At 40.8% G+C, this 27897-nt stretch overlaps 1 protein-coding gene across 3 annotated transcripts in view; it reads right to left on the bottom strand.

The window, feature by feature from the left end:
* The window catches only part of Snap25 (Synaptosomal-associated protein 25kDa), a 232484-nt gene that overhangs the window by 39435 nt on the left and 165152 nt on the right, over nt 1-27897 (bottom strand). For all 3 annotated transcript variants that reach the window (XM_022845089.2, XM_086971195.1, XM_022845088.2), the window contains one exon: nt 4902-4943. In XM_022845089.2, coding sequence (XP_022700824.1) covers nt 4902-4943 — 42 coding nt within the window. The remainder of the gene's footprint in view (nt 1-4901; nt 4944-27897) is intronic.

Here is a 27897-nt window from a genome sequence, read left to right as displayed (position 1 = left end):
CAAGAAATTAAGCCATAGACGAAAGATGAACAGGCATTTTCGATTTTATATATATGTGTGTGGGACTTTAAATCAGTCGACTCGTACTATGGCCTATAAAAGCGTGACGGTAACAGCTCCCCCAATTTTCAGGTCTTTGGGCAGTGCCCCTTCCGCCTGCGATTGCCTCGCCAGCTGCCCCTCGGTAATCGGGATTGCTTTTCTACACTGGCATAGGCTATCGTTGTTTCGTATAAGGGTATATATTTCGTATAAGGTATATTACCTGGAGGGAAACAGGGAAAAGCAGGGACTCTTCATAAGAAGACGAGGACAAATGAGCGAAAGGAATTCGAACAAAGACTGGACCTCTGCTGTACATCGAAGAGAGTCGTCATTATGCGGCGCCGAAATACGTTGATATCTCATTCCCAACTGGCTCATTTTATTAAAATGGTGGAGTGATAGAGAGTACCAAAAACTGTTGCAGGCATTTAAGCCTTGTATGTGCAAGCTGCGAACCTATGCAAAAACGTTTGGTATAGGCAGGTACACGGGGTGGCAACTGTGCACTGCGCGCAATGTTAACAAACGCTATCGTATAGAATGGAAAAAACATTTAAGTCAAATTTTAAACTCGGCTAACTGTTATGGGCAGTTTTAAGTTGTGGGAACAGTTTTTTGAGTACAAGATTTAACTCAGAGCAAATTTGATTTTGAAAACTTAACTAACTAGACTACGGCTCGATTTTTCTAACTTGTAATTAGATATTACCTGGCTTACTCCACGTTGTTAGCCGCTTTTAAAAAACATTTCCATAGATTCATGAATGAGAGGATGAAATGTACTGTTGCAAAATCACAACTGATGCTTAACTACCCTGACACAATAACGGTAACGAAAGGTTTAACGTAAAGGTCCTTTAGAATTGCGAATGGTGTTCACAAAGCACTTGGTTTAAAATCGTGCCTAAACAAGCTAATGAAGTAAATTTGTTACTTGAAGCTCTATTTTTCAAGGCCTATTTATCAGTATTCGTGTAAACCTAATAACAGCTATGGTCAGCTATGGCTGCTTCGTGCACAGCATGGCATAAGATGCATGTCGAAACATGCCTACATTTGGAGAGAATCGAAAGTGATTTATATCGCATATTGCATGTAACGCAAAGGAAACTGGAAATTCCACTTGGTCATTTAATAGCTCGGGTACGGTAGCTGGAACTCTTTATCTAGATAGTGATCGCTGAGCAAAGACTAGTCACTTATTAAATTCCACCCAGACAAAAATCACATCTCTACAAAGACAAAAAGCGTTATCCATAATTTATCTGCGCAAAACCTGCCCATTAGTATAGACACTCAAGTATAGGTAGAGAAGGGAATAATATGAAGAAATCGTTAGACTTCCTGCTTGTAAGGGAAAACAAGAGCAGAATATAACAAAGTGATGAGGATTCCGAGATGGAGCTGAAAGCTACCATAACATGCTTAAAATATAATAAAAGTCAGGGTATTAGGGTAGGGGTAGGGTGGCTTGTGTTCCTCCCTGAACGAGTTAATAGTATGAAGCTTCGAGTAAGATCGTCGAAGTGGCTTTCGGTTCTCGGTAGGCCAAATTACAACTGAAAGCAAAAATATGAGCACACAGCTTCAAGAACTAGACGAATCTACGCACACTGATTGTTATAACGTGCTAAGTACCAAGAAAATATCGTACAATACAGTATGACCTGATGAAATAGAACAAAAAATGATCTAAAGATAGCTGACAGAGGTAAGAATTGAGTTCAAATGTCAAAGTAAGTTAAGCTAACAGAATGACTAGTCGATAATCAAGAAACAAGTACATGAAGCTGGTCAACTGCGAAGAGCGGAACTGCTGGAAAGAGCGATATTAGATTGTAGGTCGGTTAACAGAAACCAATGAATGATTGGCTGCGGAAAGCCGACTCAAAGTGAAATCATAAGAGCATGGACCATAGATACGGACAGTTCAGAGGGACCATACGCGTTAACAGATAATATGTCGGTGAGTAGCTTAAGGAAAAACACTCTTCTGACTGGTGGAAGATCAAGCATGAATGGCGTGTCAACGAAATGGTGGCTTCGTTTAAGCGAAAAATCTACTTACGCTAAGGACAAAAACAATCTTAATTCGAAATAGGACATCTTACGTAAGATATCGATGAAAAGTTTCGATAGAAAACGGAATGCTTCAACACGCCAATATGTCTGATTATAAGGACGCAGGGATTGTTTTAGTCACTAACTTGTTCCATACTATACGAGATTATAACATAGTTCACAGTTAATGTCACCCGATAATGCTGTCAATTCGGGTATTTTTCTCACTTCAGCCATTAAAGAGCAAAACTTATAATATGCCCGCCATTGTTGACCTATGCGTTGCGGAAACCTAAATATCGACACACAATTTGTTTACAACCTAGAAAATTCGTGGAGTAGACAGGACGGTTTTATATGAAAGTTGTTACATTATTGTGCTTACTCTAGATAGGGCATGAAAACGTCGAGTTACATTTATAAAACGAATATGCAATGCTAGCTAACGTAATGATTAGATACTTCGGATGACGGGAAGCGACAATATTCAAGCTATGATAGTTTTGATAAACGTGATTAGAATAGGAAAAAGTCGAAGGTGTGGAATATCTACGGATCTGATGGGGCTTCTATTTAATGTAGTTTATAGATAATCAATAAGTGAATAGATAAAAACCGGTTCCTGACTATCCGTGCCCGAAATAGGCAGCAAACCTATTCTCTACTCTGCTGGTTGCACCTTTTAGCCGGCAGGGATTGGCATTGAGAGATGTTGCCTAACATACTGAAACTTAATAGCAGTCGATAGAACGTAATCTGGCCTTGTAAACGAAAAGGCTATACTCTTACTAATTCCGTTATTGCTTACCATACATGCTAAATAAACAGATCTGCTTAAACAAGAATCTTTGTATATCTATAATGCTTCGTGATATAGCCGCCAATAGCTTTCGTCGTTATAGAAGTTTTATTTTTTTAGTGTTCATGTTCTGTTAATAAACTTTGCCAAGTTTGTCGGTGACTATCGTTTCGACCTAACGAGCACTTTTTGTTTTCAAGTATATATGTTAAAGACGAGTCCCTGCTAAATATCTGCCCCAATCCAATAGTTGCTATTCGCTAGTTACACGTATTGCGAAAAAAAAAAAGCCTAACCCACTGTGAGGTTTACGCGCGTATTGTCTTTGCCGGTCTCGATTTTCTAGGTCTGTCATTGTAGCTGGCGCTATGCGGTCTGACAGTTAGTTATTCAGCCAATTTTTGACCCGTTCTCAAAATGTGCCTCAAGAACAATGCCATGTCGACTGGGATAGCCGGTCTCTGACTCGTTTGTATCAATAGCAAAGATACATTGATTTATAGCCATTAGTTACATGCAGAAAAAAACTTGGTTAACAACGGGAAGAGGAAAGCAAGGTGGTGCTTGTTTGTTAGAAAAACGTTGACTGTCACAGCACTCAGACCTCGGCTACCCCGTTCTAGCAAATGACAAAGAGCAAAGCATGCTTAGTTGATTTCGTTGAAGTCCGACTAAAATGTGACCTATATATGATATTATTAAAAAAAATTTAAAAAACAAAATGAAGAGTCCCTACCGGAGAGGATATCTAGTTCCTGGAAGTTCCATGTTTAGAGTGCTAGGAAATCTGCTTGCCGGTGACGCCGGAAGCGAAGCTCGAAAAGTATATGCCAAAATGTACACACGGGCTGTTGTTTACCGAAGTTCTATAATGGGTCACTACTATTCACTAGTGGTGGAGATTATGTATTTCGTAAACCCTGTGTCCCCTAGAAGCGCGCAAGCACTGGCTAAATCCTAGGAGCCCTATGCCTGTCCTTGACACGGTTCAAATCCTTAGAAAAACATTTCCACCTCTTGTTTTAGTGAGATGTCACGTTTATCGGACCAAACACTCTCGATACAATATTTTCGTTTGGTCTTCTTGACGCCGTCAGATACAGTCAGAACACACTCAAGCAGATATATATGCGTATATCTTGAGCGATACGACCTTGGGTAAGAGCCACAACCATTAGAGATCCGATTGAGTAGTGCTTGTATAATAAACACAATGTGTTCAATACGTATATCTGACCCGTTTCCTCCGATCGAAAAATATGACTGTGTGACAAAAAAAAGTTATATTTTCACCATGTACGGTTGATTATTATAAGGCTTCGTTCTTAACAAAAAAATCGAAGTTCAACTGCGCTAGCTCGGCTGGGCCTGAAGTGATTTTTTTTCCTACTGGCCATTGTTCACAACTCTCTTGGTCGCTCGAAATACCTTCCAGTTTCAGCTAACCTAATTTCTTGGATAAATGTGTAGTATTAATCGTCTTTATGCGTGACACTGTGATGGTTATAAGAGGTACGTGCTTTGTAAAGTACTGAATCGCAATTACTCGGTCACATTGCCTAATTAGCCAAAGTTAAGGAGCAATACTATGGCGTACCGAGCAAGGTTTGGGGTTTCAGGGACAAGGGGGTAATCAAAGCACACGGTTAGCCGTTAAAATATAATGCTTACTAATTAGCGCAAATGGTGACAGGCAAACTGATTCACGTATATTTAAGTAGGCCATTGGGTTCCAATTTGTAAATATTTAGCAAAATAGATACGTGAATTCGTACACTTATTTTTATTTTTCTATCACATAGCGGCCATATGCTTATTTGCTTTTGGCTCAAAGGTGGGCTGAAATACTGATTTAGCCCCTATCAAAGTCTGTACACATACGATTACTGTTGATAGATTGTTTCACAGGTTAAAGGTTATAATGTCTACCTGTTCATTGACAAATACGTAAAATCTACGTATTAGTCGAAATAACTATCGTAACTTTTGTACTTACCTCATCGCAAAGTGCTAGCATACGCCGGGTTGACTCGAGCGACTGCAAGAAACATAACAAACAAAGATATTAGTTTAACAACAACGTAGAGCATAATTAGCTGGTAGTAAATATCAATATACTGAACTTACTGAATGTACAGGACCTGGTTGGTTCGTTAAGATCGTAAGATAGGTAAGATAGAATACGACGAGTAGCTAGCTGGTACTGTTCACTTAATGAACCGCTTTAATAGATAAATAATCACTCCTTTTCGGACGTAGAAAATGCTTTCAAAAAGACACTTCAAAATAGTGTTCCATCTGGAAGCGCTCTTGTTTTCCTGCGCTTTTCATAGAGGAAAAAGACTAAACGACGATAATGGCCACGCCAAAAACAACGACATTAGGGATCAAAACTGTGCAACTTTCTATGTTTGTGAATCGCTCTTATTTTATGTTCAAAAACTTTGTCAGAAGGACGACGGAATAGATTCGGTGAACCTCGGGCTATTTCTACAAGTCTTCCATGCCTCATTCTGTTGCTTTCCATTGCTTCATCACAACCCTCTTTACATTTTTTTTTTTTTTTTGTAAGCTTTCGTCGATATTTTTGGTCAGGATTGTGCTTTAAGTTTTCTCGTATCTTCATTACTTGTACTATATAAAGCCTCATAAAGTCGTTTTGTCCTCCCCACCTCTTAGCTCCAGAACTGTCACAGACAGCTTGTAAAGGCATTATCATTTGACGTGCCCGAGCAGGAAAAAACTATTTCCAATATATAGATATACCCCATATGAGCGGCGGAGTATTAACGAAGAACAACCTGTTTCTCCCGATCACATAGAGTCCTAATCGAGAGTCCTGGACGAGGCTTGATTTGATTCATCAGTCGCGGAATAGAATCGCATTCGAGACAGGTCGCTAGCAAGCGGTTCGACGACGATTTAACTAACGGCAGGGATCCTACAGAAAGCAGAGCTTTTACACCTTTTCATTCCTCTACACTAATTCAGAAAAAGGTTTTCCGGCTGCCGTGGCGCTCATGGGCGCAACAGTTTTTCCTTTTCGGGCCCCTACAACGCTTAGTGACGAAGATTAGAAAAGCTGGCTTCTCTATCTTGTTACTTTCGACGAAGGACAGAAAGCTGAGCAGCAAATACTGTACATTTACTCCCCTTGCCTGGTATGTGAAATGAGGTGATTCCCTCTCCAACATCCCACGAGATACAGGCCGTCTTGCCAAGTCGCACAGTGAAAGCTTTCCTCAGAACTCAGACCGTCGTCTGAGAAAGCTGCAGCTTATCTGGTCCGAATAGCCCATGCGGGACTCCGAACCGACGTCGCAGCAGTCGGCCACGTGCGGGATCTTTCTTTTTTGCGTCTTCCTGGGTTTTTTTTTTGTTTGTTCCCGCCCCTCTGGACTTGCCTTTATTGAGCTTTATTCGACTCATGTTTGCTATTTTCATGGGTAAACATTAGAAGCTAGGAAACATCTACTGTCTAGACGACGCGAAAATCTATTTTCACCTGCCTACTATTCACAGTTCCTGTATGGCTATTTCTGTCAGAAACGTTTTTCAACTATTTTAAAGCTGTGCTCGTAGATGCCGATTGCTAATTACATAGATCAGAGGGTATCCGTTTAGCGTCTATCTATGTGTATGTCTACGGAGATTTCCTATCACTTCTGCCGGGGTCGCTGCTACACCTTAACACAAATTGAGAATAACTCTTCCTGAGCAGGCTACCTCGCACTCACAATCAACTGCCATTAATTTAGGTAAAGCCAAGGACTGGATACTTGGGTAGTAAGGACCGAGCGTTCTACCGCTACCACTTAGTTAACTTTCACTGGTTGGAAAAGTTAGGGGTAACATCGTCAACCCCATTCTTTTAAAAGAATGTAAATAGTGTAAGGGAAAGGACTTGTCTTTAAACGGGTAAGGAGCAGTCCTATAAGCAGCTGCAGGAGCATGGGCTCTCCATAATTCCGCGAGAGCAATATGAGACAGCACAGAAGGAGTCATACGCGCAAGGAGGGTATTTTGGCTGCCTGTTATAGTGAATGCTGTAGGCCGATTGGGCGTTTTTGAGCATTTCGCATGTTTCCGTTTCGCCAATAAATATGGCAGGTTAACGATATGAAGAACTTTCGGTTGAGCCAGAAAAGTTGCTTCGCTATAATACCGCCAAGACACTTGCCCTCGGTGATGTAATTAATGAATACAAGAACCAACAACATTTAAGCTGTGCTCGGAATATTCAAGCGCTGTGGGGTCTTTGTATGTACACAGGATGGTGTCAGACCAGCTCAAGTCAACCACGGATAAAGCCACGAAACTATTGTATTTGCTTATTTTACAATTACATATCATAAGCGCTAATCTACTAGCAATAAGAAGATTCTAAAGTACAATCTGATTGTACGCTTCGCAATGCGTCGAACAATCTACTGAAAAGAAAAAGAAAGCTCATTTGAAAATGCCGTTCTTATGTTTAACAATATGGCTCCGGAGGGGATATCGGAGTCACACCATACAAACGATAACTACATATATTAGACATTTGCGACCTAGACGACGTTACGACTGGTCGTGCTCCGAATTCAATTGATCCTGTCAATTTTAGTCAATTTTTCAATTCTGTCAATTTTTGAAACCGCAGAAAATATCGTATTGCAGCTTTGTTCACGTTTTGCCTAAGGCACCTCAGGGTGAATTTCACTATAAAATGCGTACATATATAACATATAGTACAACTGGTGTAATACCACGTAAAGACTATCGGTCCACAGATTATACATCCTAATGGTCTTTCAGTATTACATGGGTACAAAAACATCGTTCAAGGATCGTGTATGCTCATTGGGAACGCTTGTCCAAGTCGTAATATGCTTGTACTTTTTACCATCGATCCGCCCGTGCTCGTTCGAAATTTAATATAGAAAGGACCACAACCTTTCTCCTGCCGACTACTCATAGATTTCACACGGGGGAATACTGTCAAACACTTTTGATTGAACAGTCGTTGGACCGATTTAACAGTAGAGACCACTGAGGACGACAATTACATCACTCTTTCAGGAACGAATTGTCTCGGACAGACGAATGAGCGAAAGGATTGGGTCCTTTCGTGACGAGAACAAGCCTTTTTTCCTTTCGCTCTCATTTCATTTTTAAAATCGCCGGTATCGTTCTATCTATCTAGCTAGCCATAGGTATAGCGAAACGCAGAAATGTTTGAAGAAACAATGCAGATTTTTTGACAGGGTTATGGCATTCTCATGTCGCGAAAATCAACATTAAACACCCTTCAAATTCATAATCTAGCATCTAAATTTTCTTTTGCTTCTAAGACTGTGTCTGAATAAAAACAATATTTTAACTATTTTTCGTTGCAATATCATCTACAAACATTACTTCTGACGGTCGTATTTATACAATATGTCGATCACTTGTCACGGGTACAACTCCGGTTCGGGTTCTAAACTGCTCACACGTTCGTCTCAGATGTTCCCTTTGCAATTGTGTGATCGCTTTCGAGTCAACGTTGTCGTGACGAGACCTGTTGAATTCTCGCTCAGTAACTCTCCATATATAGTAATTCAATTAATTGTTATCCGGGCCGAGTGGCGACTAGTGCTAATCCCAGAATACATACTCTGGCGGCCAACCCTGCGCTTGTATAAACCAGTGCGCCAGTTTTCTAGAAGCCATTTCTCCTCTGTCGCAGATTTTCCGTTGCACGGTTTTGAAACCTACTTCTGCTTGTTTTTTGCAGTCGCATACTCATTTGCAGCTCGGCATACTGATGATTTAAAACGACATAAGAAGTTTCTAGTCTCGTTGCGCATTCGTCCAGTGCGTCTAGATTCGAAAATTGCCGGTCTTTGCTATAATCCTAAAAAGGACGCACTATTCGTTATGACGAGCTTGCTGTTGTTGTTTTGTTGCAGAAGGGACTGGCTTTCGTCTACTTTCGGGGGTAGCAAATGAATGCATGCGCAATGCGACAAACAGCCCGCTAACATTTATCCCAATTTAGGTTACGTATTTTATGCAATAATGCCAATGGCTAAAGCTGTCTCCAGCTAACTTTTACCCTAGTTGACGGGGCAAAATATTATGTACTGCTAGCCGGTGGTTTTCATAAATACTCAAACAAAAATCACAGTCGTTGTTTTCAGCGTTCCCAACGTAAGTAAAATCCTCGTCACATTATTTAGGCTCAGTCTATTATTAGCTATAGATCTTTAAATAGGTAGCAGACAGGCTCCATTCGACGTAAATGTTTTTATGCCAACAGTAGGTTAATTAAACGTGTATCGCCGATCACGATGTGCAAACACTGACCTGGACGCTATTAAGTGGGATAGCCTCCATTCTAACTGTCTGTCCGCCACTCGTATTTGCCCTTTGCTTTATCCGATTTTTCGGGTGTCGAAACAAACCTGTCCCTCGCACAACTAAACTCCGATTTGTCATCTAATATAAATCTATTATAAATCGATTTATAAAATCTGTGGCACATTACACAATAGTTAAATTCGACACAGAGTGGCCGGTTAGTAGGGGACAACAATGCAAAAACATGTGCTCATACAGAAGCCGTACAATGCACTGGCTGTAGCAGTTAGATACCAAAGAAAAGGTAGCCTAGGGGGAGAGAAAGATTTAAGGCAAAAACAGGACCATTCTTCTGTAGTTAATCTGCTGGTAGGGGAATGATGGGTATCGTTTGTTTTTCAGCGAGACCGCTTTGTCCCATATGGCACTCTTTTCTTCTGTGGCCTACATAAATCAAGGTAGGTAAAAACATTTCAGTGATGGCTCCTTCAAGCAAACTATTTAGATGAGCAAGATGAAGAATCAGCTCGTACTGTGTGTAGATGACACCCGCCCAGTTGAGCAGAAACACTAATTGTTAAATTTGTTCCTCGACGCAGTCGATTCACATCCGTGTCGGACTGTCCTTATCGACGGTTTCCATCTCTGGATGAACCTAGATTTCATATGTGAATCTGTAGGCGTTAAAGAAGAACTGCGTTTTGTGGAGCCTTCTCACCCCACCAGAATGAAAATATATCGATCAGCTATTGTTTCCGCAACAGTCTGCCTTAGTTAATTACCATCCCCATACATATATGGGAGTCTGTTTTAGATGTCTTATTGACGTCAGATCTGGATCTCAGTGTTGATTCGTCGCACTCTGACCGACACGGATCGTAAGGCCATAATACTTGATGTACTGCTGAAAAGTACCAACTATCTGTTCATATTTGATTAGTTCAGTAGAATGTGGTCTGGTTGTATAAAATTGATTGGAAGGTTTTTTCCCCACTTAGTGACCACAACCAAAAAATTTTGTTGACTGCTGTCTCTTTTGGATGGAACAATTCAATCGAAGACGGAATCTGATTCATCTAGTCGAAGTATTCCCATCGGTCATTTAAACAAACTTATTGACTTGTGTCCATCTTGTCTCACATCTGTAGCCCGTACACCTGATACGGCATCGTTGTTTAGACTCGGTACTCTGACTGAATATAAGTTTGACTTCTGCAATTCTCGTTCCTTCCTCCAACAAACGAACTCTCGTTTAACGGGAGATTAACTTCCTGACTTCGGTCTACCGCGCACATCCGCATCAATAGAGTGATTATCTCGGCTGACTATTTCGAGTCATTACACCGTCGTCCACCGAGTGACTCAGTATTTTTGAGCCTGAAGTATTCATGTTATTGTTTTAACTTCACGCGAGCACATACTTTACATCCAACATAATACTACCCCCAGATATTGTACAGGAATCTGCACTCGATCTACTGCCCTCTGGGTGTCGCAGGTACTCTGGACAGTTCTTTACAGCGCGGTGGATTTAACTTTAAGGCGTTTAAGTTTATACTCATAGGCCTGTGAAGACTGTTTTTTAAAACAGTTACTTTGGAGATGTTTATCAGGGTGACCTCGTTATTTAAGAAGCTCGAACCTACTGAATAAAGCGGATCTCATAAATTATTATTCTGAGTTCAGAACCAATAATCTTCGTAGCAAATGCTAGTGCGTGTAATGAAATTGTATATAATAGCTATTATGCGTGAAGATGTGGTTTGATAAGCGCGCCACATCCAGTTTCGTTTTTAATTAATTGTATATGATATACGCTACACAACGTTTGTTTTATGTGCCTCACACTTATTTTGCGCAGTAAAAAGCTTTTTTCTATAGTAAAGGTTATTTCAGCTTTTTCCTTTCATCATTTTCTTACAGGTGTCCCGTAATTTTTCATGACTAATCAATTAGATGTTGACGTATGATGTCGTCAAGAGGAACTGTTTGGATCTTAGTCACACCCAAATCGATGCTGCCTCCGCCGCATCTCCCCATGAACAGAGGAGACGAGGAATCCTAATCGAAAAAACCTACCACGATGCGCAAAACGTCCTTTATGTGTATATATATATATATATATATATACGTACAGTGACGCTTCGAATGGATAAAGGAAAAAGATTGACTGCTGGGGTAGGCAGCGCTTCGTTAAGCCGACCCGACGTTAGCCGTTGTGGTGGTAGTCCTTGTTAGTTCTGTAGGTTTAGAAGGTTTTCTAGTTTTTGCCGCAGTTTTCATAGTTGATGCCGCAGCGGTAGGACTATCGAATGACAAGAAACAGGTCCTGATGAAAGGAAAATCTATCTTTGGAAAGACGAAAATAGGAGCCGTGGGTACTACCAGAGGCAGGAAACGCACCGGCGGACTCTAACAACACACAATCTGGCTACGCAAGGCAAATGACCATGTTAGCAAACGACAATACACATAAAAAAGCTATAGCAGCAACAGCAAAACGAGGCACGAATCGACTCTAACAGTAGTGGTGAAGACCAGCACGAAAAGCAATAGCCGCGTCCGCAGTCGACAGCCTCGAAGCTATGGCCCAAGGGGACCATCATAGCATAAAGCCTTTGCTTGTCCCGAACAAGGCCAGGACCTCGCAGCTACTGCTGTAGCTGTATCAACTGACGACCAAACAGCTAACAGCCAATGCGCGCACCGTGGTGATGTGTTAGGCTTGTCAGCTGTCCTGTAATTAATATTATAAGAGCAGTTGCAGGACAACAACGATAGCAATAACGATTACTGCCGCTACCAGTAAGACTATTCCAACAAGCAGGACAGCGTGACACAAGACGGTACGGACAACGTCAGCAGCAGCAGCCGTAACTAGCCATGTCAACAACGGTGCGACAACTTCTCTGCATTTTGATGCGACGAGGCTATGAGCATCGTTACGGGGACAATGGGAACTTAGTCAAGCGGACACCAACTCGATCTCTCGCCTCACATTACAAGCAGCGTCAATAGTCATAGTAGAAACAGTAGTAGTAGTAGATAAGTACAACAGAAACACGGGAGAAGAATAGGGGTATACAGGCAGTTCCCAGATGCAGACTTTCCGCTATACTGTCCTTCCATCGCCTCCTCTTCCTCTTGCCTCTTCTTTCTTGCCTGACCCCCCTTCCCTCTAGTCAGGGATCGGCCCGATCTCGTTCATTGTTCAGCTACCTTTAAGCTCTCCGTTGCTTCGTGAGTTCTGGTGAAGCTGGGGAATGGGCGAAAAAGTAGGCCTGTGAACTGAAAAAGACCGTTTCTGAAGATAGCCACTGACATCACTGGCGATGACGACTGGCATAAGTACCTTACCATACGGACTGGACGAGCTGCTGATTCGGTTGCAGTCGGCTAGAACGATCCCAGCTGCTGAAAGGAGGAGTGGCTAGAAACACACTGTCCTGTCTCAATCTGACTACTGAAGGAATGATGATAAGTTTTCCCTTGCTTGCTTCACCAGTGAAATAGTAGTCAACATCGTCAACGTAACAGGGCAACACTTCCGGGGGTTTTCTCTGTCCTGAATGTGCATTGAGCGAACCTTCATGCAGGAAAATAAATGGCTGAATCAGATGAGCTGCACAGGTCGTATCAGGCAGTACGCTATATAATCGGATTCATGGTAGGCCGATTGTCCTGATTTGAAATATTTTTCAACCCAGTAAAACCCATATAATCCATTCTTTGCATGAAAGCATATTGGCGATTACTTACAATAAGGGGCATAAGCCTGCAAATGAAAAGATGGCTACTTTAGCGACAATTAATTTACATAGAAATTAGACAGACGTTAGTCAACAAAGGCACCTAAATATGCTCCATATGCTTATGGTAACTAAGTTTTATTATATAATGTATGTGTGCACATTCTAACGCATGGTTTTGGGGTGAAACGATTAAAATGCCGCAACCCCTCCTGTTGTACCAATTATAAGTAGATGTTGGCAAGTACAGTTGTTATTTTTTTTAACTAAGTAGAAAATCGTTTGGGTTATATTTGTTACTAACTCGAATAGCGAACGGCTTGCTTAAAGCTCAAAGTGATTAAATAGTTTGGTAGAAAAATTGCAAAAGGGGTAGGAGTAATAGATTGGACCTAAAGCCGACTGTAAAAGCAGCTATGGTTTGTGGAAATAATCATAGGCGATCCATAATTGTTTAGCGCGTCGTTAATCATCTATGTAAGAGAGAAATGCGGATAACGATGCAAGCTTAGCGACCCAGATCGATCGCTTCTTCTTAGCTTTCAAGCTGTAAAAGTTAGGTGCCATAAAAATGAGTCATTTAGCCGAGCGAAGATACATCCAGTAACAATGTGTTTGATTATATTTGAAAGAAGAAAATAGTTCCGGCTTACCTTTCGTAACCTGTTGACAATGTAAATCCTAAATACGATCCATTTGTTTAATCAAGACTGATAGCTTTGCATTATTATTCGCGCGGGACATTTTGCAAAGAAGCACACAATTTAAGATAATTATTTTCTAATTTTTTTTTTGCAAAGTGTGTGTTTCAACACAAGACCTGTTGAGCTGAAAGCCAATAATATGTTTTTTAATTTTACTCAATTGTGCGTACATGAGGATTTTTTTTTAGCCACATGGAGACTACGAGTATAAACACTTTGAAAATATATTTTAGACGTCAAAACAACATCAGCGGTCGCCATAAATTAGCAAATTAAGAATATAGATTAATATCAGATATATTAATAAAAATCAATTTCTTCACTTTCCGAGTAAATCCGCGCCTCTTGTACATACCTTTGTTTTAGCATGTAACTGAATTAAGACCAATAAGTAGCTATATATCTCATTAAACGTAGCAGAACTCTAGTGTTTAATGGCTATGGGTTTGTCTTTGTTATCGGGTTCGATTCTGCAACTTGATGTCCAGTTATAGTGTAATGGTACAAAACGGTAGATTTTCAATAAATATATTTATTGTATTTCTGGTGTCCTGCGGCATTCAACAACTCTAAACTAACGAAATGACGTGATATCAGGGATTTCGTCGCTTAGCCTTTTAACATAACGAAACGAACCCTCGCAATACCAATATTTGATAAAGCATTGTCTTGCTGTTTCTGCTTTTTAGTTTTTGGTTACCTTCCAGTGTACCGATGATACGAAGCCATAAATGTTTTGAAAACTACCATGCATCTGAACTTTCTAAGGACTAGAGAAAAGCGAGTACATCACTCCGAAATTTACCCGATTTCCGAAACTTTTCGCGTGCCTGTTTATCTTAACAAATCTACCTGCTCCGATCAAGATACTCAGCTCAAAGCAAAACAGTAGTCTAGTTTCAAACACTGAAGCAGATTATAGAAAAAAAAAAGCAGTTTAATGTAAATCGTTAATGTTAAGGAACAGTTGCTGGAAAACTTACGGACGACCATTTACTCCTCGAGCTTGCTATTGACAGGTGAAGTCTTATTAAGAAGACCTCCAATATGCAATTAAAGCATAATTCAACACAGAAAATCCTATCGCTATCTGACTCAACCCCTAGTAATAAAGATAGATTATGCTGTTAGTAGTTTCAAATGTTCTCCGGTCTTGAACAGGAACCTACTATTGAGCTCGAATGGCCGTCTGAAATAGCCCCGTCTCAGTTTGTTACTCGATGAACTGTGGGTAGTTTGGCAGTTTGTACTAGAATCGGACGATGGCAGAAACTCTTGTGTCTGACCATTCCTTAGCGCCCCTATTCAGTAGCCATCTAATTTTTTTTGATACAGTTATTGTCGATAATATAGAAGTTTGTCTTGGCCATGTCTGTAGCCTTCAGCTGAAATATAGTTTCTTCTAAGTCAAGCCATCGTATTTCTGTGAAAAAAAAAAAAATTTAATTTCCGCTATCTTTCTCTATATTTGTGTATCTCGATAAACGAAACCAGGATATGGCGTTTGTGAAGGCTTTTCGACGATAATAGACGCTGACGTTATGTTGCATCTCCTGATTATACAATTACTTTACTTCCACACCTGTAACTTTTTACTCCTCATTTGTTCAGTAAAGATAACTTGAAGAAATATTACATCAGCTTAATAACTTAATTATTGTATTAATAAGTCAATTCTTCTCAGCCGGCAGATATGCAACCTACACATATGTATCTCTGAAATCATCCTCCAGGCCCTTTAAATATACATTTGTGGCGTATTTTTCTCGCTTTTCCTTTGACATCATTCAGGTCGTTGTTAGCCTATGATTCAACCCAGGCAGGGGCCATTTTGGCTGGGTGATATATATAAAACATTTTCCCGCTTTCCGTCCCTGGAGAAACAAGAGCAATTATTCGAACATAAGCAATAATATACACAAATTCGGCCTTACACGAGGTGACATGCATGGTTCAGTTAGCTCCTTCCGCCATCAAACCAAAAAATAGTGGGACGACACGATGTCCTTTTGGCCCTCTTCCAGCCCCAACAACGACGAATTCATATCGGCTGGACATATGCTTAGGCTTCTGCTGTCGTCATCGGTGTTATTGCCGATAGAGCTGCTGCCGCTGCATCGGACATGAGACAGCACAGGCCAGCATAGATGCTCAGTCCTCTTAGAACTAGCTCCCGATGGAGAGAGCAATGAACCAGAGTGGGAATGGGTTCTAAAGGGCAGACCATTCAAGGCGTGGTATTTGTACCCAGCGCACGTCTCTCTGCCGATAGCAGTAACAGGCTTATCCGTATTACCTTGCGCCCTTTCTCCTTTCTGCTCTAATATAAGTAAATATCGTTTCAGTGTATAAGTCATAACTTAGTTAATTATTCTGAGGCACATAATGAAGTTTGTCGAGGGCTTACCGAGAAAGACCTTTAAGAAGAATGTACTAATAATAACCCTGTAGCTGCAGTAGACACCGTCGCACACAAAATGCAGATCAGCGCCTGAGATTTACGATTGCAGGTTTTCTTTGTCTCTGTGTACGGAACACGTCCCGTTCTCGAGCTACGTTATCCTTTTCGCCTCGATCTCGATGCAGCCGTTACGTATATGTGAAATATCATAACGTGAAAATATCAAACGCTAATCTTTTGTTGGCATCTACTGATCTCAGCTAATTAGTTTTAGAACCCCTTTTCTTCCTGGTATTTAGCTGTTGATAGAGCGCTTGCTTTAGAGGATTAGTGAGTAGCTAGGTCGTAAGTTGGTGCCAAAAATAGTTCGGACACCTGTAGCAGTGACCTGCGAGCACAACGATGAGAAGTGGCTATAATATTTAAAACGAAACGAAAAGCAAGATTACAAATCGGCTTTCGGAAGATCTGCCTACCAGATCAATCGTGGACGAGTCCTAGTAGCTAATTTCGTATGAACCTTAAGCGTTCCTAAGTGTGTCGAACTTACGTTGTCGTCAAGCGATCGAACTTGTTTAATTGGCATTTATACGCATAACGAAAGACCGTCTGTGATTGCCGTTAATAATGCCGAAGAATTTGAAATTATTTAAACTCAACACGCTCATAAGATTAGACACCGGTACGCAAAGCGGTTTCCATTAACTACTGTAATATATATATATATAACTGCCCCCTGTTCGGTTCCAGATACTTACGGTTGGTATTTAGCAGCGTTTTTGAAATATTGCTCCTATTATGAGTTTGCGTTTGTCTGCACCTGCGTCGTTCTGTACATCACTATTCAATTACTTTGTCTCAGTCCGCTAAGTTGTTGTCTAATAGAGATTCACTGTTCGGGTGGGAGGGGATTTGGTTCGTCCGTTGAAAAGGCTTAACGCAAACGCCTATTCTAACAATTCTCCTAACTATGCTCCTGAGACAATATGAGCTAAAGTTCAACATGTCTAGGTCAGTGGCAAGAAGACGAGCTGCGTAAAATGCATGAGTACATAAACGACTCGGTTCCTTGCATTCTGTCTGCCACGGCCATAGCAACTAACCCATGCATGGCGGTAGATAAAAACCTCCTGTACAAAAAGTTAACTAAATACCGCGAAAAAGCCATTAACAGTTTTCCAGATGCATGATATCGCTTTTTCATAAGCTATATTCAAGTGCGACTGGCCAATATTATATTATATAATTGCATATGCTGGAATCCCTCATGTATGCATTTATTTAAAATTGCCATTAGTCATGAAATTTCAAAACCTTTTAAACTAACCCCTATTGTGAATCTCCCGCTTTGCCTAATGGAAATAGTCCTAGAATTTTTCCGAGGTCGTACAGAAATTGGCCGGCGTTTACGGGCAACTGAAACAGATCTAAACCACGGCGGGGGCCTATTCCGGCGTGCAAATGCCGCACAGCGGATGACTTTCACTTAGGTTTTAAACATAAATCTCCTACCTGTGTCATAATGAGTCTATGGCTTTGGAAGACTGGCTTTTTCTCATACAAGGAATAGCGGATGACCACATAGTCGCTAGTATAAAGCGACTACTAAAATTAGTCTCAATTTATAACGACCGCCTTCTTGACAACCTCATTGCCTGTCGTCTCAGAAGGCAATTGCTCCAAAACGTTCTCTATCGAATGCTGTAACCAAAGCACATGGCAGAGGTTATGCTAACTCTACTGACAACTCTAACCAGAAGACGGTGTGTTTCAATCTGTGTTGTGTGCGCTTATAATAAAGGAGAGGTTTTCTCTAAAACTCTGAGAATTAAGTTACCCGACCTTAAAAAATAACGTTGACCTTTCTTCACTTTTTTACTGAATGTAAAGAAAAAACTTTTTACGTGCTTACGTTGCTCTAACCGTTGATAATCTCTGATCACAACATCCATCTAATTTACTTGTCGAATGTGTTTCTTTTTTAAGTTGTTATTATCGCTGGTATTGGTTCAAATAGCAGATTAATAATATCGCTTAAAATGTATTGTGATCGACGACGGGACGCTCATTTACCCATCGCCTCCGCTGAGCGTAATCGGGCTGCCTGATTGGCGATAACTCCGATGCCATCACACAAATGCGAGCACGTCCTATCCCAGGTTATTTGATGACTGGAAATATTGCATAGCCTTAAGTCAAAAAATATTTTAGGAGGAATGCAGCATCTAAAGAGGCGACCCATTGACCGGCTTTCCTTTTTGACGTGTCGATACGTTACCAGCTAGGTAAAATTACGTTAAGACAATAAATACCTCGCCGTTACTGTCAAAGCGGCCTATTTGATATTATTCGCTGCTTCCTAAGGCGAAGTAAGTAGAGATAGATTAAGGATCTAAGCTTCCGATTCTGGTGCTCTGCCAGTGCTTACACACCCACTTTCTTTTACTGACGCCGTCTGTGCGTCTACAATGACTACCAGGAAGGTCAGGAAAAGACAGCGGCATGATTAATATCGTAAAGACACCAGCCTTCTGCCATAACAGCCATTTCTACCACCACCAATGCCGTACTAGCGGCAACGGCGGGGGCTGATTGTAAGGTCATTAATAGCACAGTACAAGCCGTTATTTCTGACTGCCTTTTGATAACGATGCTCACGGTAGTAACACAACTCTACATTAGCCTTACAATGTTCCCCTACCATGCGTCAATCCTGCGATTTCCCTCCATCCAAACAGATGGTGCGTCGTTATCGTCTGTCCAACGAAACCTTGCGTATTTTGTGTGGCCCTACGCTACGTGCTTTTTGCAAGTGTATCGTACTTGCCCCGTAGGAGTGTTCCAATATGGCCCAACACATGCAGAACAAACAATAGCATCTACGTGTCTAGTATATGTTCTTCTGTGCATGTCGAAGGAATGGCTAGAGTAATGGAGTTACAGTTTATATACATTTATGTTCTTCTATTCTAAAGCTACGCAAGTAAAGCAATCTAAAAAAAAAAAAAACGGTTTGGTGGCATTGAAACCAAGCAAAGATGAACTTCGTTCCCACAAATTTTTCAAGCAGAGCCGAAGCGATTTCTCATTGAGTCTTAAGTACAGCTGTATATGCGCATTTCTTCAAGTCACATGTAGAATTTAGTCTGTTTCCTAATATCGCTTAAATTTTTTTCGCCAAAAAAAAACCTACAACCATTTCTCCACATAAGTATCCATTACCAGTCTCGCTAGCAGATCGATTCATTAGGTCACATCGTACTTATATTGTACTGCATGATTTTAGAACAAATCCCTTTGTCAAACATCTCACTGGCAGGTATTGTACATGGCTGTCGTTTCATACTCTCACAACACTCAAGTCCTTAATGTTTACACTTTTTTGTATATGTTGGTCGGTCGTAAATGCCATAACTAGGTCTTATGAATTCAATAAATAGTTTATGTGAATTATATAGAATTGATCGGATAGGACGCTCCGAATGCTCTATCCGCTGCTGTTCCGCTGATGAATCTGTACTTTATGTTTTGATCAACTGCGCGACTTCTACGTTTATTGGGTTTTGCGTTTAGTTCTATGACATTTCCCAAGCTAACACTGCGTTGTTTAAGCCAGCTTTAATGAGTTGTATGTCCTGCGCATAAAAGTATGTCCAAATATGACCCGTGGTCGCATATTTATCAGTTACTGCTGACCCTTGTTCCAGCCATCCCGTTCTATACGCACAAGGAAAACGCGCGAACTGTTCAAAGTGAAAAACTGCAAAAAGCGGCCGGCCGGCCGGCGGGCCGGCAGGCCCAATATCACGCCGTGGACTGCTTCTTATCTGCGATCTGCACTACAGTTCGGTTGTTATATCCTTTATGGGGCTCTTCCTAAATATGCCTTTATCTCCCGCTAGCGCGTAATGTATTGTGCAAAACAGTCATGTTTGGCCAGCGACGTGTTCGTAATAGGGGAATAGAAAGCGTATGGTCATCCATCGCCTCTACAGCATGAAAGATGCCGTCTGCATTGTCAGCTTCTGGTAACGTACGATGCTTAATAACAGCAACCCCTTGCCCAGCCAATGAAGCGTTCGTAGACTTCTTTTCGTTGTATTTGTCGTGTAGCCCTTGACTGGCTATGCTTTGCTATTGAATTCTGGCAACGAACAAAAGTCTCTGTTCATGTACAAATATCGAATTTACGCCCTTTTCCAAAGAGGTACACGTAGCTATCACCTGTTTTATGCCAATGCGACGTTTTCCGTTACCTTCTATCCAATCAACATTTGACGCTGGAAGCTCGCCAGGGTAAGTAATTGGTTCATGCAAAGGTATCCCGATAATCATAATATTGAATAAACATACTATAATACGTATTTAGTTGATGAAAAACGCCTTATGATGTTGCGTATCTAAGGGAAGATTTACAGCTTGTGGCTGAAGTATAGTTGCTCAGAATATGCGCGAAAGGCTTAAAGGTAGGAAGGTTAAATAAAAAAACAGCGATAATGGTGACGTAGTAGTGCCACCCGCCATAACAGCCTTTTACGGCTTGAAGGATAGCCTAGCATACACTACCTGCCGAGACAAGCGAGACAGGTACTGATTTCAGGTACTAAGTAAGCTGGCAGTCCACCATGTTTTCTGTAATCGCCATGGACACTCGATGCAGCAGTATGCCAAATAATCTTTTAATTTAATAAATAACACAGTAGCCCCCTTTATGTTTGACCCCTTTGCACTTTCTAAACTGGTCGGAAACACACCTTAAAATGGAGACGTGGTTGTTATGGGAGCATCAGTACTGCTGCTAATGTTGTTGTTGCGGCCTTCGCTCATTTTTGTGGTATCGTAGAAGAAGATCATAGCCAAGGGATAAAGTCTTTGATATACCTGATTTAAGCATCACAGTGTCTGCTTGCTCTGCCATGACCAAGTACGTACATTTTCCTTTTGCCAATTCAGTGTTATTCTCGGCCTACACACGTCGCCGCCACAAGCATATACGGGCTACTGTCAGGAAAAGTCAAGCGCCGTCAGACGGCTGTCTTGCATTAGCGCGTTCAATAAGTTCATCCTGCTAATCCAACGATTAGAAGAAATTATACAGTACGCACATGAAGGCCAGAGGCAAATAGAATGTCAAGTTCTCAAAAACGGCATCGATGTTTATCGAGATTGCCCTGGCAATCTGGCGCTGGGGGGGGGGGGGGTTGAATACCACGCATATCTAGAACTAGTCGACGTTATTTTTTCAGTTATACGGCCTATAGATTTTACCTTTTTTTTTTTGTTATGAGATACTTCTTACAGGACAGCGTTTTCTAATGGGCTGAGAGACGAGGTAACACTGTTAACAGCAATCCCTGTAGAACACTTGACGCAGTTAGGAAGTTCGTAGCCGTATCAAACTACAGCCTGAGCCAAACGATGGGCGATTTTGTAAGTGGTTAGGGCTCCAACTGAGGACACTGACACATGACCAAATTGCTTGAGAGGTTCGGACGGGAAAAGTACAGCTCCTGAAAGGGACATTAGTCTTAACAACGACATGTCGCGACAGGAGTACCCAGTAATAGAAAATGGTATTTGTTGAGGTTCTTAGGCAAGCACAGATGTTTTGCAAACGTAAAGGCGTCCGAGTGAGAATTTAGCTATTTAAATATTAGGCCTTTGTTATAGCTTGCGTCCTTCAAACAACTTGTTTATTCCTTGGTAAGGTCGTTGTTACTCACGTATCGATGTTGCTCAACTTCGTCAGTAATTCATTTCATCCACTTTTTAAGCCATTGGTCGAAAATTGCCGAAAAAACAAGGCGACAAAACCATTTTTGGGTTCTTTCCGTACGATAACGCGTCTAGACCATGAACAACACTACTTTTTATTGAGATTGGGCAGCACTTCTGCTTTTTTTTATCGTAATAAAATTACAAAGCGAATTTTTATAGAAATTTACTCATCTTCAAAACGATTTATCGTAAACCCAAATGAAAGCGGTCCAATAATTTAACTACGCCGACTTCACACGGCCTATATTACTTATACGATTTGGAAATCTTTTTCGCTAGAAAAAAGTCCGTACCTTTTTTGAGAACCCAATATATGTACGATGTAAGATGCTCTGTTCTAGCTTTGATTGAGAAAAAACGCCCCGAACGACATGAAAGGATTGTATTGTGACAGGGAACCGATAAGAAACGCTTTTGACAAATCAACCACTTTGTAATTCACTAAAGAAACACCGAACAGCGGCAACCCGGAGCAGCAATAAATGACTCAATAGTCTATATCCCCAGAGATTTATTCCCCGAAATATATAGATATGTAGGCAGGCAAATGCTACATGCTAGCACATGAAGACAAAGGTAAACGCAGTAACGATTCAGACAAACGTACAAAGCTTGAATAAAGCGGCAAAATCATTGGCCATTTAATCTATGCTGCATAATACTATATAATTACTAAAAAGCAAATAGTAACACGTAACATCTAACTAGGATTAGTATAGCCACCAGATTATCCTGACTTAACTTTCAAAGCCCGAATCCTCTCCTCGTCCTTTACTTGTATGGTATTTTGATGTTCCTCACTTTTGGCAAGTTATTATTATCATAACAATGATCGTTACCATCATTAGTGGTCAAGGAAAACGCGGCCCAACTCCTTTATTCACGATGATTATTGCTACATCCTTTCCTGTCTTGTTTCCCTATTTTATTTGCGTTGTACCCAATGGATAGAACCCAAAGCGTCAACACTGACCTGTTGGTCCGATCCTCCGTTTGCTACTTAAAGGTTCACCTAATTGAATCGTTGATCTCACTTAGATTCTTCCAAAAAGTAGACCACGCCCATATTGCGCCCGAATCGACCTCTGTTGGGTTCACAATGCGAGGAGTTATGGGAAGCAAGTCCAAGGGCTTGGATGGGCGCAAAAGGTAACAAGGTAAATATCACATGTGCCTCCCAAATCAATAATCTCTCACAGGAACGTTTTAGGGAAAGCTTCGCAAGTGGTAGTAATATAAGTGGTTATGCCACTGCTATGCAAATGATAAATCGGTTTTCACGGGATCCATGTGGCTGCGGTTCTTCTACGGTACCTGCTGCTTGCTGCTCGCGGGCACCATGAAGTCTGTAGGGAGGAATAAGGCGATCATGGACAACATAACGTTTTAACTGAAGATTAAACCCTACGGTATATTCTATCTGTACTAGCAAATGATATTTTAACTCAAGTTATTTGTCAATAATGTACCCTGGCATAGTTAAACTCGGATTAGCCCTTTATTCGAATAACAGGAATCCCAGATTTCAGCTGTGTCATGTGGAAACCTGGTAAATGTGATGCAAAACAGCTCAAAGAAAATAGACCACATAAGGAAATTGCAGTGAAAGCAGACCGTTTACGTCTAGGCAAAGATCTTTTCTCTATCGGCGCAATTTGTCATGATAAAAGCCCGCATGCTTCGTTTTCTTCTTCATCAATGAAGAGTACAGCGTACCGATTTTAGGCTTGACTGCGATTGTATAATTTGTCAGTAGCCCAATGTATATGAAAAGTAAATGTTTTTCTTCCACACTTCGAAGAACGCTTTTACTTCCAACACAAGATATGAACTTAGGCATACTAAAGAAGATATATGTAGTCTGGTCTTAAGTGCGTCGAATGTGTACATCAATAGCTTTCAGTAAGCACGAGCAGCTGTTAAGTGATCAAACACTGCCCGCAAAAAATTTCAAAAGATCCTCCATCTTGAAAGGTCCTAAAAATCTCAAACAGTAGCGACGCACACAGTAGCCGAAAGAGTATTGAGAATGTCAAATACGAACGTCCAGAAATTCAGTAATAAATATATGTAGTTCAATAATAACATACAAACATATGCGCTCCCCAACATAGACGTAATGACGGAATTGTATGTAACATCGATGTAAAACTTGGTAATTTTACATCTGTGACGGAGACCATAACAAGCACACATTAATAGTAGTAATAACTGTCGAAGGAAGCCATGTCATATGCCCATGGGGCTCGACATCATCCCCAAGCTTTAACTGTTCATTTTCGGTACGAGTTTAGCTAGTATAATCGGTTACCACAATGGCGTTGGACTATGACCGTGAACCCGATCGCTGCGTTCTTAATGCGAAAAACTGACGAGTTGATGGATCAGAGAATCATGCGCATCGGATATGTGAGAAGAAGAGTCGGAACGAGAAAATGCTTTGAACAAAAATTGAAGCACAAATCTGTAGCTCTTTGTAACCGCGTTTGTGCGCGTTAGTAAGCATAAATCACTAAGGTAAGAAAATGTAACGGTTCCTGCAGATGTTTCAAAATGGTTCTAAATGAATTTCAATGGAGAAAGCTACAAATCCGATAGAACAAAGTAGTTTCGAAAATTTCTGACTAAATGCAATGAGTTGGTATACAGTATCGCTGCCAAGAGACAGTTTCAATATCTGAAAGGTGTGCATAATACCTTCATGGCATGGTAAATACATAAAAATTCTCATATCTGAGATCCGAAACCAGCAGTAGTTAACACGTGGACACACAACATTTCCCTGAGATATATACAATATCAAAAAAAATACAGCGCAACAATGTTTGCAAATCAGAGAACTCTAGTGTAGACAAAACTTTACTGGCAGCTATTTTTAATGCTGTTAGGATTAAGATACAATTAATAATAATAATTAGGATGGTGATAATGTCGATGTTTCTAGGGCCTGTTTTGTTCAGAGTGGTGTTACCTTCAAAAGGCACATGTTTGATATCTAGGTAAAGCCTGTCTGCTAAGGCAATAACTATATCCAAACTCGTTTTAAAAAATACACGGCTATCCCTGCACTGCTAAGCCCTGTCGAGACTATTTTATATACGCAATTAGAATACATCGTAATTGTGTTCATTAAAAATAGAGCTGAACATAATAATAATAAAAGTAAAATCGGCACAGTTGGGTCAAAAAATTAACTTTTCCAACAACCATTATTCCTTCAATAAACGTCTGTGCACGAAAATAATTTCAGCGTGGGTTTCTGGGCTAGCATCGAACAATTTTATTCTAGTCGTAGATCGATATGCAAACCCTATACAATTCAATTGATTTATGATTCTAGCCTATTTTACATTTAATCAAATACAACCTCTATTGTTATTGTGGTACGCACGGTTTTGAAAACCCAGTGCGCAGCCCTATTTTAAACTGGATATAGAAATAGGTCACTTTAACGACCCATTACATCACGCAAATTGCCTTTATAGCGCAAATTTTTTTTTTTTTAGTAGCCTCTACCTCTATTTCTGAGCGCTCTGCGAACACCGAAACTAAGGGCTTACACCCCACGGAACGTCACATCGTTACGCTTGATCTATTCTAGCAGAGAAATTAACAGCGCTGACTCACCGGCTACTCTCATGGATCATTTTGTCGACCGTAGGCTTTATAGGCTGATCCTAAAGGTCCCCTCAGGCATTTATAATGCCCTAAGGGGTCGTGACGATGAACTTCGGTTTGAACCGTGGAACGAACGTACCAACAAGAGATAAGCAAGGCAATGCAAGGTTGGTGGGCAGCAAAATGGTAGAAGCTCTGAACGCTTGAGAGATTTTGGCTAAGCTGACCCGAATGCACCTACTGCGATCTGTTCAGCCCATCTACTCTCTAAGCAAATACCCCTACTGCTGTCTCCCTAGACGTGAACGTCCGCTGCCCCTCACGAAAGAGTCCGAAGTACGTATGACAAGATTAGATACATGTATATGTGCGGTAGCCACACATAATTTGCTCTTGATTAACTATAGCTGTTTTATCGGCGACGCTGCGAATTGGTTCGGGAGAATGATTTACCCCCAAACGGAAGTCTATCACGTAACTGGAAAAGATAAATTTCGTTCTGGTTGACGTTCAAGGTGAGTGCCATGGATGCAAAATTTGTGTGTACTTCTTATACACTTTGTTATCACAGAGGTCGCAAGTAAATTCAGTACAACGCGGGGGTGCAGCTGTAGCATAGAACAGACAGTTAATAGCCAATTGAAAGCTAGACATATTGGAGCAAACAAATCTGCGAGGAACAAGCTATTATTAGTAAATGATCTTCTTGTGTTCTTGGCATTACTTACTTAATTTTCTTCAAAAATTTTTTTCTGGACATTGCTCTTCGTCACAGTTCTGCCCCCTGTTAAATGCTGATTGGAGTTATTTCTGTTTTCTTCCTAAAAGTCATCTCTAGCCGTCACTAATGTGTACATTCTTAATCAGGGACTTCTGCTGCGTAGGCGTGTGTACATAAGCGACGGCCAACTGAAGCTTGTTTTCTGTTCCGATAAACTCATTTAGGTCCTTGAAAGAATGACTTTTCTATTATACGTACACAGCATAAATAAATTTAGCAGTGAAAAGTCATTTGGCTGCTTTGATGCAAATCTCCCTTTCTATAAATGTCTACTTCTCCTCTGTGGAAACAAGGCGCAGGGTCTGGCCTGAAGCTCGCATCCGACATTAAATTAGCTGTAACGTCTAGCTTTATCATGGCAGTTTCTTGATCGTTAACGTTTAGTCTAACGTACTACGTTAGCCGCTGTCACAACTCGATTATATTAAATTAATTACTTAAGAGAGAAAGGGGTCAATATGGGACTCGAATTGTGTTCCCTACCCCCATTTTATATGGCGCAAATTGACTGCTCAGGCCATATGGCAAAAGTAGGAGTTACTGCGAAAGATGTATAGTTTATTTTGTGTTATCCTTCTCAGATCATATGACTTCACTGATTTTTCCACAGAAAAGTAGCGAGAAACAGAGGGACGAGATAGAACAAAAGGGAAAAATTCAGGGAGGTAACACGATGAGTGCTATTCGAAATTTGCATCGTTTACACAAGCTTTGTCCCACTACGCGTCTCTCTCTCCGGGGCATTTCCGCACTGGTCGCTAGAATTGCGGGGAATTTTAAACAGAATAGAATTACAACTTTCTTATAACTGGATGAGGTTTAGCTAAAAAAAAAAAGGCATGGAATGTATGTGTCGCTATGCGTGCAGAGTCTATTGCGGGTACGGATTTATGGACCCGAGCACTCAATACTAACTTCAGCCGGTCAGCGCTCACAGCCGAATATTGCAAAGTTATAACTAGGGGTATTTTTACGAACTTATGTTCACTTTCATAAAAGTCGACGCAAAGAAAAAAGAGCAACTTCAAAAGGAAATATTCGATTTATTTCCTCACTCCTACTGGCATATACGTGTTGAGCGGTAACGCAAAAAATAAGGTGAAATGAATGAAGTTGTTATTGCATGAGTGCTGTTTGCGTATCATATTGTTTTACTCGACTATTCCTGCCCTTGAATTATAATAACTTTTATAAAGACCAATCTGTTTTGACGTTGATTTCAGTCAAAGGCATCAATTGTACAATCAAACTTACAATCCTCGTTAGGTGTTTGCCATTATTAGCGCTCTCCTATTTAACTTTAACTACCGCTAAATTTCTTGCTGAAGGACACGTTCTCATCGGAAAAACTCAGAAACTGTCGCGCTGTAACTTGACAACAAGTCTCAACTAAGTTAAAGCTTCTTCCTCCTCATCTGCTGCGCAGTAAAAATTAAAATTCAATTACACCGCTGTGTTAATCGGCTTTGTCCGCCCACATGGGGGAGAAAAATTTTAAGCGGTGAACGAAGCGAACGGACCTATTTCGTACGATTGTGGCCTAATTGAAGTTCCGCAGAACGAAATAGTGGACCACCGAGGTGATTCATTACGACATCACGTGGCAAAGGTATTGGCTATAGACGCAGACGGCGAAT

The sequence above is a fragment of the Varroa jacobsoni genome, unplaced genomic scaffold (genome assembly GCF_002532875.2).
Source record: "Varroa jacobsoni isolate VJ856 unplaced genomic scaffold, vjacob_1.0 scaffold_1146, whole genome shotgun sequence".
Classification (NCBI taxonomy): Eukaryota; Metazoa; Arthropoda; class Arachnida; order Mesostigmata; family Varroidae; genus Varroa; species Varroa jacobsoni.
Note: the sequence above shows the minus strand (reverse complement) of the source record. Positions and strands in the feature narration are given on the sequence as shown.